A 15,763-nucleotide genomic window follows, 5' to 3' on the forward strand; every position below is an offset into this window, starting at 1 on the left:
CAAGGATGGAGTATACAAATAGAACCACACTTTCAGACGCTTTTCTGACTGTTCCCTCTCCTTCTCTACCTCCCCAACTTTTCTTTGCCAAGACCACTTCTACTGGTATTGTTTGTTGGGGGTAAGGGAGGGGTGTCAGTCAGCTACCTGGTAGCCAACTAATCCCATTAGAAGAGGTAATGTTTTAGTTTTATCTTCATTAGTAGATATTATGGTCTTTTTGCTTTTTTTATCCACGATACTTCTGGCAGGACCACCATTTATGGACTTACTAAATAATTTACACATTATCATGGATTCCCACACAACATTGTTCTGGCCAAGGAATTAATTACACAGAAGAGGTAAGATAAAGTTCTTGAAGACTTAGTTATGAAGGCAACTGAGAGACAGCACTTAAAGTTCGGGTCTTTCCGAATGCAGTACATATTTATATCCAACAACTGATTTTTAATGCTATTTCTCCTATTCCTATATAAGCTCCAAGAACTAAAAAGCCTCTCATCATTACACCTAATTAAGCTCCCTTAAGTTTTTGCTTTTTGTTCCTCTGACTCTAGACTACTGTTTTCAAAGATCTTAATATTTAAGAGTTCAAAAGAAATTAGTTGAAAATAACTGGAAGTTCAAACTGCTGCATGGTAATTTTGGATTCTTTATGATATAATCTGGCAAGAAAAGAGGGTTGCCATGTTAGTTGGGGTGTTTTAACCCTATAATATAGTTGCTGTCACATATAGGAGCAGGAAAGAATAGAGGGAAAACTGAAGATTCTCTGAGGTATGTTCTTTAATTACATATTTGGTGGTAAAGGCAACAAGACTTAGTCCTATCTAAAATAAACTTGGTCACTCTATTACAGAAGAAACCTAATTGTTCAAGGTAGTAGCCAAGACAAAAATAAAAGAACAGATGCAGAAGTCAAGTCTCATGACCTGGTGCTTAAATAAAAGAGTAACTCCCGTCTGTATTTTCTTGCTGTCATACATAACACGTATTTTAACAGATTTCCCATCTCTTCCTGTTGTGTTAGTAAGTATTAAAATGACTGCTCAGGGGGCGCCTGGGTGGCTCAGTCGGTTGAGTGTCTGACTCATGATTTCACCTCAGGTCATGATCTCAGGGTCATGAGATCAAGCCCCTTGTCAGGCTCTGTGCTGGGCGTGGAGCCTGCTTAAGATTCTTTCTCATCCTCTCCTTCTGCCCCTCCTCACTCATGCTCCTTTCTAAAACACACACACATACACACACTGTTCAGTGTAGTTTGAAGAACATCAATGAGAATGTGGTAAAACTAGAAAAATGAACATGGCCTGCAGGCCTTGGCCTCGGATGTAGTAAATGAGAGCTGCATTGTTAGGCATGAATACATTTGGAAATTCAAGTATAAAAGGAATAATATGTGTGTGGAAATTGAACAGCGAAGAGTGAAGTGTAGTGAACATTTGTTTTTGTCACTATCTGGTCACCCATACCCAAAGAATTCCAGATGCTACCCCCAATTACAGAAGACAAAAGAGCAGGCACATAACCCAATCTTGGCCAACTGTGCACTCTCTCCAAGGACTCTAAACCCTTAGCTGATCTTGTAAGTAACAAGAACAAATGACAGGAATGATTCATTCGATCATCCTGACCAGGCTGTTCCCACTATCAAACAGTCCCTTTGCTTCCACCTTGAGTACTTTTCTCCTCTAGTACTTTCCTGTTTCCTGCCCACTAGCTCTGAGAGTGACTGGCTATCCTTTCATTAAATTCCCTTTCTCTTAAGTTAGCCAGATGGTTTCTGTTGTTTGTAGTATAGGGCCTTGATACAATCAAGAACAGAGCAGAAATGGAAAAACAGACAACTATAGAAAATCTCTTTTAAAATGTTTTACTAGAAATCTACCTTTTCTAAGAACCTACTTTTGACATTGAATATTTTTATGGACTGCAGGTTTGCCCCCTCCCAGAATTCATTTGGTGAAACTCTAAGCCCCAATAAGATAGTAGCATTAGGGGGTAGTGCTTTGGGAGATAATTAGGTCATGAAGTTGAAGGCACCATGATGAAATTAGTATCATTATAAGAGGAAGAGAGCTGGCCCTCTCTCTCTACCAAGTAAGGATAAAATGAGAAGACAGTTCTCTGTAAACCAGGAAGAGGTCTTCACTGAAATCCAATCTTTCTGACACCCCTGTTACAATCACTGTGGCCCAGAGAGATGAGAAGCTAGGATTGACCCAGCTCTGGTTATATACCTATCCTTACTCACTCTGCTGTGGAAATAGGATGGTTTGAATTTGGACCCTATGATGAACTACAGAGAAGAACTTCCCAAGAAAGAGGAGCACTAGTCGGGAAGAAATAGTGTTCCAGAAGAAATAGGGTTCCAGAAGAAATGTCTTACAGATATACATCGATACGTATTTACATTATATGTATATATAATATCTTACAGATACGTACATACATATAGAGGGTGTACTGTAATATTCTTCTTAGTCATAGGACACAAAAAATCTGGAAGGAGCTATCCAAATTGGTTGAGGGGGAGGCAAGGTTTGGAAGGGTGGAGAGAAGAAAAACTAATTTTGTTACCTATATGTTCAATTGCAGTGGAAGAGCTGGGAGAGGGCGAAGAGAAAGGGAGTAAAAATAAATTCATTTCAACCACTTTGGAAGGAATACTTTAAGCAAGAGGATTTGTATATGTACATAAGTATATACACACACACACACACACACACACACACACACACACACCCTCCCCCCATATTAATCTAACCACTTCAGATAATTTAAATTGGAGCAGCATTTGTCATTTCCAATGGAAGGTTTCTGAATAGCAAAAAAGTATTAAGACTTAGAAATATCATTAAATCATTTCCTCAGTAAAAACACTTAGCATGTAACAGGAACACACTGCACATACTCATTTCCCATTTAGCCTGAATAAGTTGTTTTGATACACAATGCTTTCCTAATATAAATTTTTCTGTGGCCAGGGAACACAGCATTTTAAATAGCCCATCTTTCTAAAATTGAAGCAAATTTCTAAACAGGTATTTAGAAAAGAAGTAGGAACAATTAAGGTTAACTACTACAAAAACAAAAAGAAACACAATTGTAGGGCATTTAAATATGAAAATTATGAAACATATATAAAAAGATTATACATATATACATTATCAAAATACCTTTTCTATTTTGTTAACTAAATCTTTGCGATTAAAAACAAAGTAGTTCAAGGATTTCCAAATATAAAAATTTTAGATTTGTATTTATTAAAAACAAAATAATATCAGTTCTGTTGGAATAATCATATACACACCAAGAAAAATATTTGCAACTGTGGAAACAGAAATAGTGAACAACTTCAACTTTCTCAATATCTTAGTGGCTTAATTAATTTACATTTTATCATTTTTTTTTTCTAAAATAGGTTTACTTAATTTTAAACTCAGATCAATGTGTTTGTTTTTTGTGGGATTTTTTTTGTTTTTTGTTTAAAAAAAAGACACAAAAAACAAAATACTTACTTAAAATGGTAGGTATTAGGCTTCCCTCAGCTAAAAAATAACATATACATTTGTTTAGATGTAGCAATTTTAAAAACATACAAATTCAATATGTAGTAGGAAAATATATTAAAAAAACACATAAGGAATTATACCCCATTAAAAAATATAAATGCACCTTCTGTTGATTATGACTATTGAAAACTATTCTGATTTCAAAGTAGCTTCTATAAAATGTCAAAGTAGTAGGCATTGTTTGCTTTTCTAATATCATGAATAAATAAGTATTTCTATCTCATTTAAACAGTCCACTAGTATTTCTTAGCAAAAATGTAGTATTATACATAGCATTATCCCATATTCAAGTTTTCATGTTTGAATTCCACTAAAATGTTTTCTATAATTTATAAGGACAATGCACACAAAAGTAAAAAGACGAGGTAAACACCTTACATTTTTAAGAAATTACCTGAAACTTAATACTCAGATATTCTCAATGCCTAAGTTCTAGAATGGTGCTTACAAAGGTCCTCCATTTAAAAAAAAAAAAAAACCAGTCCTCCATAATGATGATGATATGACATATCTGAACCAAAGACAGCAGGTTTCTTGGTCTTCTGAGTAGACAAATGATGAAATGATGTTCTTCCCTATAAAGCAACCATGACTAAGTTTTACCAAAAATATTGCTTCAGTGTAGGTTTACATGAGGCACCATGCTACCGTAAGAGCAGCAACAATGCCATTCAAAATTGCCATGCTATAGCCCATGTGGAAAGAATGTCCAGTCAGTTTCCTAGGGGGAAAAAAAAACAAATGAAAAAAGGAAAATGTAATTTGGTATAACAGAAACACTATCAGTTTTTATTGAAAATGCTTATAACGTAAAAATGTTTCCCTAGTATTTTACACATTAATACACATGTTGAAAAAGAATACTGGACATTTGCAGGATTAGTAAAGTTCTCTTAAGTTCTCTGTCAAAAACTATCCTGGTTATCAAATACAATTTTTCAGTTTCATTAGACCAAAATGTTTAGTTTAATCCCTTATACTTTTTTACTGTGCTTCACAGTCACTGAGTGTATCATAACCTAATTCTATGGTATAAATCTTATTATACTACAAGCACATTCTTTCATTAATTAGCACTGTTTCCCTGTTCTCTCGTTCTCACTTAGAACTAAAAATATGTATTATTTCAGGTATTTGTCCTGTCTGTACCATTGATCACACGAAGAAACTACTCTTTCTGTAAGCACTAAAAACAGCACTTGTCCATATGTAAGTCATAAATCAGATTATGTCTTTTATAGACATTTCCGTTCTCAACTTAATAGGCTACTTAATTGAAGTGGCTTTCAATGAGTTCCTAAGTATTAGCAAAGACACATCTCTTGTTTTATGATTACTATGAGTGCCAACTAGCTTATGTGCACAGATTTCCCCTGACATTTGATTCCTCTTACAGCAATTTTACTTATTTTACTACACTTTAAGTTTCCTCCCACTAACTATTGCAATAATACTCTTTGTTTATCCTCATAAAGATGAGATGTGCTAAAAAAAAAAAAAATAGAAGCTAGTATCTAAATGGTGCCAGAGGAAGAACAGAATCTTTTCCTCGCTGGAACAATCCAAATTGAGGATACACAGGGAGTGCACTGCTGGAATAAGAGCCCAAAGTCATTAGTAGTAAGAGCTGAGGGTCACCATGCCTATGCCCTCTCATCTCTCCTAAGAACAGCTCACAGACAGGGAGGTATTTGGATTTCAGTTAACATTTGAAGGATTGTAGCCCTACAAGATCTGTGGCAAGGAATGAAGATACACTCCTTGAAGAATACCATCTCTGCATTCACCTGAGACTATAGAAGGCCCTGATAGCCACTATTATTATTAATCATATTCTCCACTCAATCTCAGTCACCTAGGGGTTAATTTAAATTAATATGTTAATTTAACATATGCCTCATATGTTACCATTAAGGGTTAATCTACTTCACCATGTTACCTACTGTATGGTAAAATAAAATAGATACACTAGATGATTTATCTCTTAAAAAAACTCCCTCAAATATATATTGATTAGTGAACAGAAAGCTAATTGTAAAATTGAACTATGAGCCTGTCATTTATTACTAAAAAACCACTAATGACCCAAGAACATTTAAATTCATACTAACAAAATGAAGTTAATCATGGAACAGAATTTCAGGAGTTAATTGTTCTCTTTTACTGGTTTTTGACCCTGGACTCCCATAAAAATAGAAAAACCTCTGAAGTTACAGTTTACTAAACTACAATATAGGTATGCATAACTGAATTTTATGGAGATGCACATGCTCAAATGTTAAGCGACCCTTACATAACAGGCAAAGCAAGGAATTTTAATGGCAATGAAGAAATGCTCTAGAGAAGTGATTCTTAGTCTTTCTACCATCTCAAATGTACCATATTTCCACTAGGAACACTGTATCAGTTGTCACACATGTACTGTTAGGCAAGGGACTTAAAATCTTTGAGGAATCATGTGCTTTAAAACTCCTTTTCAAAATACTCATCATTATTTTCCCCTCTGGGGAAGAAAGACAATCCCTGCTGGCAGGTTTTTTCTCCTATGACTTATTTGTGATCTTTGAAGTACTGAAAAAAACCGAAGGTATCCTGGTTCCCCTTTGTCAACACCCTTCACTTATCTCTTATAAAGGGCATGTTTTGAATTAAAAAACTAGGACCAAGTATAGTACATATCTTACTCAATCTCTATATATGCATGCTATTTTCTAAATTAAAAGTATACACAGTAAATCGCAAATGCCTAACATGCATATAGATCAATGAATTTTTATCATGGTACACCCTCATGTACCAACCATCCAGATCAAAAATAAAACATTTCCAGTACCATAAAAAGCTCCTTTGTTCCTCTTCCCCATCCACCTTCCCTCCCCCAAATTCTGAGATAACCACTATAACCATTTGTTATCATGATGCCTGGTTTCACCTGCCCCCATCTACATGCCTCCATATAATACATTTCCTTCTGTGTCTAGATTCTTTCACTCAGTACTATAAGAATCACCCATGTTGTTATATGTAACATTAGCATGTTCTTTTGTATTAAAGTTTAGTACTCCACTGTATAAAAATAATAAAATTCATCCATTCTACTACCGAGCATTTGGGTTGTTTCTAATATGAGGTTCGTATACATAGAGATACTATGAACATGATGCTACATATCTTTGTTGGGTAGGAGACACCTGTACTCATTTCTCTTGGGTAAATCCTAGGAGTGGAATTGCTGGGTTATAAGACAGAAGTAAATTTGGCTTTAGTAGAAATGTCAAACATTATCCCAAAGTAGTTGACTACTATACACTTCTACTGGTAATGTAGGAGTTTCAGTTGTTCCACTCTGTCACCAACATTTAGTATTATCAGTCTTTTTAATTTTAGTGACTCTGCATTTTATGCCGTTGTGGTTTAAATATTTCTTTTTTCTGATGACAAACATACTGATTGCACATTTTAAAATTCCCTTTCTTGAAACTCCTGTTTACCTTTTGCTCATTTTTCTACTGGTTTACAGAGCTCATTACATATTCTATCTACAAATTCTTTGTCAATAATATGTGTCACAAAAATCTTCTTCAGTTTATGACTTGTCTTTTCACTCTCTAATAAGATCCTTTGATGAACAAGTTAGTAAATATAGTCCAATTTACTTCTTTTTAATGTTTAGTACTTTTCTGTGGCCTTTTTGATGAACCTTTCACTACTCCAAGGTTATAAAGATAAACTATTTTTTAGAAAAACTTTATTGTTCTTCCTTTGACTTTTTGGCCTATAATTCATCTAAAATTTTTGTATATTGCATAAGACAGTGGCCAATGCCCATGTTATTCCCAATGGATACCCAATTGTTTCAGCACAAATTATTGAAAAGACCATCTTTCCCCTACATAAAATTGTTGTGGTGCCTTGTCCTAGGTCATATAACCATGTATGTCTGGTTTGTTTTTAAACTTCCTACTCTATTCTTTGTGTTTATCCCTCATAAAAAGGGATATTTGTTTATCCCTGATAAAATCAACAACTTTCCTATACAGCAGCATTAGCCAATTAAAAAAATCCTATGCTACATAACTGAAATTAACATAACACTGTATGTTAACTAAATGAAACTGAAATAAAAACAGAAAAACACAAAAAGAAATTTTATGCTAAAAGATCCTTAGAATGAAAACTACAAAATCTTAGAAACACAAATAACAATGTGCAAGACTCACATGAAGGTAATCATAGAACTTTACTGAAGAAGATCTAAATAAATAAAAAGACATCCTGTGTTCTTCAGAATTGAAAAGAATATTGTAAAAATGGCCACACTCCCTAAATTGATCTATAAGTTTGGTCAATTCCTCAATTTTCCTTTCCAACTGCCTCTTTCTGAAGATATGGACAAGTTGATTCCAAAATTCATATGGAATTAAGAGACACTAAATGTCAAAATAACACTGAAAAAAGAACAAAGCTGGAGAACTCATACTTCCCAATTTCAAAACTTAACACAAAGTAATCAAATGGTATGGTACTAGCATAAGGATAAACATACAGACAAATGGAACAGAATTAAGAGTCCAAAAATAAACTCATAGATCTATGGTCAATTAAGTTTCAAAAAAGGTACCTAAGACCACTTAGTAGGTAAAGTCTTTTCAACAAATGGGTGCTGGGACAACTGGATGTAAAAGAATGAGTTTGATCCTCTAACTCATATAACATACAAAAATTAACCCAAAATGGACCAGACCTACATGAAATAACTAACACTACAAAACTCTTAAAAGGAAGCACAGCTAGAAATTTTCACAACCTTGAATTAAGCAATGGTTTCTCGGATAAGCAAGTAAAGAAAAAATAAATTGGATTTCATCATACTAAAAACTTTTGTGCTTCAAAGGACAATATCAAGAAAGTTAAAAGACAACCCAGAGAATGGAAGAATGGAAGAAAATATTTGCAAATCATATATATAACTGTGATCTACTATCTGAGATATAAATTCTTATGACTCAAAAATAAAAAGACAAAAAACTCAATTTTAAAAGGGGCATAGCATTTGAACAGACAGTTCTGCAAAGAAGATATACATTGGCCAATAAGCACATGAAAGGATGCTAGACATTAGTCACTCTAAAAATGTAAATCAAAGCTGCAATGAGATAACACTTCATACCCACTAAGATGGTTACAACACAAAAAAGAAAAGAAAGAAAAGAACAGGTTTATTGGTGAGGATGTGGAGAAATCAGAAATCTCACACACTGCTGGTATAATAGAGAATGGTAAAGCTCCTGTAAGAGAGTTAGACAGTTCCTCAAAAAGTAAAGAGAGTTACCATATGATCCATCACTTCCATTCCAGGTATATACTCAACATATATATACTCATATATACTCAACAGCTAAAAACATGTTTTTACACAAAAACTTGTACCTGGATGTTCATAGCAGGGAGCCTGACGTGGGGCTCAATCCCATAACATGAGATCCTGACCCGAGTGGAAGGTAGATGCTTAACTGAGCTCCCCAGATTCCCCTCTTTCTTAATTTTAATTTGCACGCATGTATAAGGTAAGGCACTATTGGTCTTACACAAAATAAAAATAAAAACCCTACTGGCCCAAAGCATCTATTGTGTATTGTTTCATTCAGTTTTATCATGAGGTTTACTAAGGATTCCAAAATGTTTCTTATTGTTTTAAGTCATTCATGACCTTTTATTTCATAATCTGAAGCAGTCACACACTGCAAGGCAAATGGTAATAAAACACAGGGGAGGAGGGGCTTGGGAAAGTTTGGTAGAGTATATACAATTTTTGCTCATTAATTCTTCTATAATTTCACGAAGGAAAATGTACGGAAAAGGAAAATGATTAGCACTTTCCAGGGGCACCTGGCTGGCTCAGTAGATGGAGCATGCAACTACTGATCTCAGAGTTGTGAGTTCAAGCCCCATGCTGGGTGTAGAGATTTTTTTAAAAACACAAAAAAGAGGCTATATGCTATGGTGAGTGCTGTGAATTGTGTAAAACTGATGAATCACAGACCTGTACCCCTGGAACACATAATACATTATATGTTAATAAAAAATTAAAAAATAAAATAAATATACTTGCATCCTAAAAAATAATAATAATAAAAAGGGTAGCACTTTCTTCTATCATGTATTTTAAACCAACAAAGCAAAATAACTATGGTTTTTAAATGCTATATAATAAAGTATAATATGGGAAACTTGATCAGATACATAATAAAAAAAATTCTATCCAGAATAAGTAAGACATCAGCATTATTTAATATTAATATTGTCAAACCCACAAAAGTAGATAGATAATACCCAGCCCTGTCAAGCTAATTTGATTTTGTCAAGTCATACAGAGTTCTAATTTTGGACTATGCTACTGAATAGATGAAAACACACACACACACACCCCCACAAAGAAATCGAATCCTATCATCTCATAGCATTATTTAGCGGAAATGTTTAACTCTGATAACCTGCCATTTTATTTCAGCATTCACACAGTCTCTGAAATAGGCTTAAAGAAATTTTGAAAATAACGTGACTATTTTTAGAGACTTGCTACAATTATTTCAAATATCAGTGTGACCAAGAAAATGAATTCAAAATAAAATTCTTTCCAAGCCACTCATATTTTCTGCATATACCTAAACACACTGTAACAAATTAATTTTCCTAAAACACCCTCTTATTCAAAATGCTTTTGTGTCAACTGTATACAAAATATAAGTGTGGGATAGATGGCTCAGTTTGGTTAAGCATCTGCCTTCCACCTGGGATCAAGTCCCGCATCAGGCTCCTTGCTCAACAGGGAGCCTGTTTCTCCCCCTGCCTAACACTCCCACTGCTTGTGCTCAATCTCTTTCTCTCTCTCTGACAAATAAATAAAATTAAAAATAGAATAGAGAAAAAAAATATAGACAGTTAACAAGATCAAGTTTTCTTAACAATATGAATTCTGACCCAAGCTTTCAGAGATGGCAATGGACTGACCAAAAGACAAAAGAGGTGTAAAGGAAAAAGGACAAAGCCAGAAGTGAACTTACACTTAAGTTTTCATGCATATTAGGTGAAGGACTGCACCAGATTAACACAAGGTCCCTTCCAGTTAGTTCTAAATTTCGATTAATTATTCAAAGTAGCTGGGATAAAATGACATTTGAAAAAGATTACATAGGTTTTTTTCTACCTATTAAAAAGGGTTATTGACCAACATTACCTGTACTTAAACTAAAACAATTATCCAGGGAGTGGAACTACATACATATTTTGGTCCCAAGGAGTCAAAGAGACCCAAAATATAATGAAAATTAACATGATATCATTTAACATAAGAATTCAAAATAATTTGAACATTTAAAAATAAGTAGAAAAATAGAACTTAATGACAAAACCAGAATGTTTCTTAAAGGAAATGTTAGGATTCCTAAATGTGGATTTTATTACACTGAGATAAACTTCTATACTGCAATAAAGTTCTAAAATCAAAATGGAAATAAATAGGAAATACTGTTCAATAAAAATTATATTGGAAAAAATATGGTGACAAAGATAGCATTATAACAGAACAACTTCCATATCCTAAAAGATAAGTTATAAAGAAGATACCATTTGGTTCTGGTTTTAAAGAATTTCTTTCCAATAATAAATAATCCTGCAATGAAATTCTTATTTGGTTCCTGTTAGTATTTAAGCATTTAAACTATGTAGTTAGACAAAGATGTGTTTGAGTGCCAGCTTTGCCACTTACCGGGTGTACAAAGATAGAAACTGACCTCTCTGAGACTCAATTCCCCAAAATGGAAATAAAAACAGAAATAAAATAAAACAGAATTAAAAAATAAAACAAAATAAAAATCTTCCCTTACACAGCTGAGAATCAGGTGTCTGGCATGTAGCAATTATTAGCCACTATATAGAAAAGAAAGCTAGCCACAGATGAGTTTTTTAAAAATTCTTCTGACATTCTCTTTCACTCTCCCTTTAAGCAAAATACTTACAACTAGACCTATCTCAAAACCAAAACAAAAAAACAAAAAATAAGATTATACAAACAGACCCAGGAGGTAGATAGAAGAAAATAACTGAAGATTTATGGGTTTGTATATGTATATGTGCATTTCTGCTTGGTATTACCCTCTTGCTACAAATTCACAATCACTTCCCTTTGTAATTTTCTAAAGAACCTTAGACTTCTAATATTTATATCCAGATTTTATAGTCTGGAAACATACTTTCTAGCAATATATTTATATTGATATTTAATAGTAACTTATAAAGTGAATAAGTTATAAAAGAATTAGATTTTATTTACATTTTATAGGAATGGAATATATATATAAAACTTAAGATTTAGAGGCGCCTGGGTGGCTCAGTGGTTTAAGCCTCTGCCTTCGGCTCAGGTCATGATCCCAGCGTCCTGGGATCGAGCCCCGCATCAGGCTCTCTGCTCAGCAGGGAGCCTGCTTCACCCACTCTCTCTCTGCCTGCCTCTGCCTACCTGTGGTCTCTGTCTGTCAAATAAATAAATAAAACCTTTAAAAAAAATAAATAAAACTTAAGATTTAAATGACTTAAATGATTCTGGAAATTAAAAGGAACCATAAATTAAGGTACTGAATTAAGATACAGCCAAAAGTTTCAAATAAATTGCCTTTGTTTATTTAAGACAGAGACCAACAGGTTCAAGCAGGTCTCCTCTCTTGTTTCATGTTGTTTATTGTTTTCACTGTAGCACTCACTGGTTGACTCTGAAATGAATCTCTATACTACATACCAGACTACACTCTATTGAAATCTTCATTCTTATGTCATCTTAATTCCAATATTTCCTCTCTCTCTTCTATGTTCCTGCATTTAAGACACGCTTTTACGACAGAACTCCCCCCAATTTGAAATAGTCATTTCACTGCTAACCAATTTTGCTCTAAGCAGAAAGCTCTCTGTACTTACCAGAATAAGAAGTTATATTAAGGGCCTACAATAAGAACCAACTGCCTATTTGTTTCTGTGTCTGACTGGATCAGTTGGAGACAGGATGAGCTAGTTGGTACTAATTTATTCCCCCTTCACACATCTGAGTTGTCTTTTCTTTATCATTCTATCCCAGGCCAAGAAATCCCCAATTCCCAAAGAATTTTAAGCTGTGTGAGCTTTGGTTAGAATAACTATCAGTTCATCTGGAATCAGAAGTTCTTAACCAAATCCAAAATCTGAAAGAAAATACTAAATACCACTACATTTCAATTACCTGCAAAGAATTTCCTTTTATGTTTCTTTCAGAAACACAAAATAATACAACTTCTTTTGTATTCATTTCTCTAAAAATTACTTATTAGAAATTGTGGAGAGAACGAAGTTGTGTGTATTCCAACTAACTTTACCAGTGCTATTTAGGACATAAGGGTTAGAATTTTAAAAAGGAAGCTTCCCTCCCTTAGGAAATGCTGTCTGTCATTAAGGAAAAAAACAACATATTCACCCCTTACTTTATACTCTGAAGTTCTTTATTTTATAATTTTCTCAGTTCTCTATTTTTTTACTTCACCAAAATTTACATAATGAGTTATCTATATCAGGCATTATATATGGGAGATAGAGAAATGAGCAAGCATCAGTACTGTCCTCAATACTGCCCTCTATGACAAGAGTCTAATGACACAATGTGCTGAGTGTTAAAAGTTTTGTAGACAGCATTACTGGAACATAAGGGAGCCATTTGGCTTGAAGAAGGGGAGATTTTAAAGAAGAGTTAATGTTTGATCTAAAACTGAGTATGAGGAAATTAGAATTCTAAAGAAATGACAACATGTGTAGAAGCAAGAGACAATGGAGAGTGCAAGAAGTGGCTAATGGTTTAGTATGGTTAAAGGATCTGGAAAGCAAACCCTCAACTGAATTTAATCATGTCTCTAGTACTTACAAAATGACATTAACCCACCTGAAAATCTAATTCTTCATCTTTAAAATGATAATAACAATTCCTCTCTTTAGTGTTTTTGTGAACACCAAACTAACATTAACAATGTTTGTTTCAGTGCCTAGTGTTTATTGAGCACACACACAATAAATGCCAGCCTTTATTTTGTCTCCTTGACTGGCTGGAGTTACTTAGAGAGAAGGAAGAACTTAAGGCAATCCTGGGTTTTTCACCTGAGTTACTGGCTGGATAAAATATCACTCACCGTAATAGGGAAGCCAAGAGAAGAAACAGGATGGTGGGTAGTGAGAATTAATGAAGTCAATTTTAGATAGACTAAACTGAACTATGCCTACAGGACACTGAAGTAAAAATTCCCAGCAAGCAATAGGAAATACAAATAAAAACCAAAAGGCAAGTTTCTCAGCAAAGAGCCTCAAGGCAGCCCAGATAGACTTGGAAGTCTTCAGCCAACCAGGAAAAGCTGAAAAAAGTGATTCCATAAGAGAAGTAGTGATCAGAAGGCTGAAAGAAAACAGGAAGGAGTGGTCATAGAAATTAAGAAAGAAAAGAATTCTGAGGAGGAATTGTAAGCCATCTCAAATAACGGATTGAAAAATGAAAGGGGCACCTCAGTGGATTAGTCAGTTGGGGGTCCGATTCTTGTTTTCAACTCAGGTCATGATCTCACAATTGTGAGACAGAGCCCTGTACTGGGCTTTGCATTAGGCCCTGGGCTGGGCATAGAGTCTGGTTGGGATTCTCTCTTCCCCTCTTCCTTTGCCCCCCCACCCCACCCAATGTATGTGTGTGTGCATGCAGGTGTACTGGCACGCACATACTCTTTCTCCAAAAAAAAAAAAGGAAAGAGAAAAGAAAGAGAACATTTAAATTTTGTAATTAGGAGGCCTGCAGTCAATTCAAGGAGAAAACAGTTTAGTGTAGGGTTAACTCCAAGACACCTCTGCTAGCAAATTTAGTCAGTGTGGAGACAGGGCCTACCCCTTCTCTAGTCTTTGAAGATGCTTAGACAGGCGAAGTGGGCATAAGGATTTTTTTTTTTTCTCTACCAGAGGAGAAACTTGAATGTTTTAGAAATCTTCCAACAAGAAGACTAGATAAAGGGGAAACCTGAAGATATATGAAAAAAGGAATTGCAGGGATGGGCAGGGTAAAGGATCCAGAGCAAAGGAAGTAAAATTACGTTTGGGCAGGTGTGAGGACACTTTATACTCTGAGAGAAGAGAAATAGGTAGGATAACAGGTGTGAATGTAAAGTAAGCTTATAATCAGGAGAAGGGGAAGAAGCTGGAAGTTCACTCACAATGACCTTTCTGTGACTGGAAGTGGAACCCACAGAAAAGAGTGTGATGTGATGAGGATTTGGAATAGCCACAGGGGTTTAAGAAAAAAAAAAGAGATGGATCAGTGGATGGTTGGGTGGATAGTGCTACCTGAGATTCTAGTTCGGACTATGAGGGTTGTGAACTCTGATTACTCAGATCTTAGTTTGGATGATTCAACTCGGCCTCATTATTCTCTTTATATGAGCACTACAGGCCTTGGCCTGTTTTAGAATGAAATTTGAGGCCTTCTGCTATTTTAACATTTCATTAGCTTTGCTCCAGGCTCTTTCTCCTACTTGACCTTTCTTTTGACCTCCACAATTCTGCAACTGTATAGGACAGGTACATCAAACTTTTTTCTTTACACAAGGCCTGGTAAAAGGAAGCCAATTTTTCTCATAGTTCATAACAACTGAACACACAAAATTTGTATTTACTTTGGCTTTCCTATTGTAAAATTTCAATTAAAATTATTTTCCTTGCCACTAAATTATGTTTCCCACTCCATTTCTTAACCCTGGAAAACCATTTCCCAAACCTGGCAAGCAAGTCACTTTGGATTCACAATCTAAAAGAAGTGAGTAAAATAAATACAATGGGCTTTAAAGCAGCTGTCTTACTTATTTTGTTATAATTTTAAACATCCTCAAGTTGTAAGCTTTCCTGCTTATTGTTATAATATATATAATATATTGTTATAATTTTAAACATTCTTAAGTTGTAAGCTTTCCTGCTTATTCAAATAGGCAGACTTTAGTTGAACTTTCATTACTCCTTTGGATCATTTATTCATTAAAACTCAGATATTCAGGGGCGCCTGGGTGGCCCAGTGGGTTAAAGCCTCTGCCTTCAGCTCAGGTCATGATCTCAGGGTCCTGGGATCGAGCCCCGCATCGGGCTCT

The 15,763-nt window shown here is 34.7% G+C and overlaps 1 protein-coding gene across 1 annotated transcript in view; it reads right to left on the reverse strand.

The window, feature by feature from the left end:
• Positions 1 to 3,238: 3,238 nt before the first annotated feature.
• ARL6IP6 (ARF like GTPase 6 interacting protein 6) overlaps positions 3,239 to 15,763 on the reverse strand; it is a 36,543-nt gene continuing 24,018 nt past the window's right edge. Inside the window, exon 4 of the mRNA XM_080799720.1 lies at positions 3,239 to 4,299. Within this exon, the coding sequence (XP_080655846.1) occupies positions 4,206 to 4,299 (94 nt within the window). The 3' untranslated portion in view covers positions 3,239 to 4,205. The remainder of the gene's footprint in view (positions 4,300 to 15,763) is intronic.

Source organism: Martes martes, assembly GCF_963455335.1.
Source record: "Martes martes genome assembly, chromosome: 3".
Lineage (NCBI taxonomy): Eukaryota > Metazoa > Chordata > Mammalia > Carnivora > Mustelidae > Martes > Martes martes.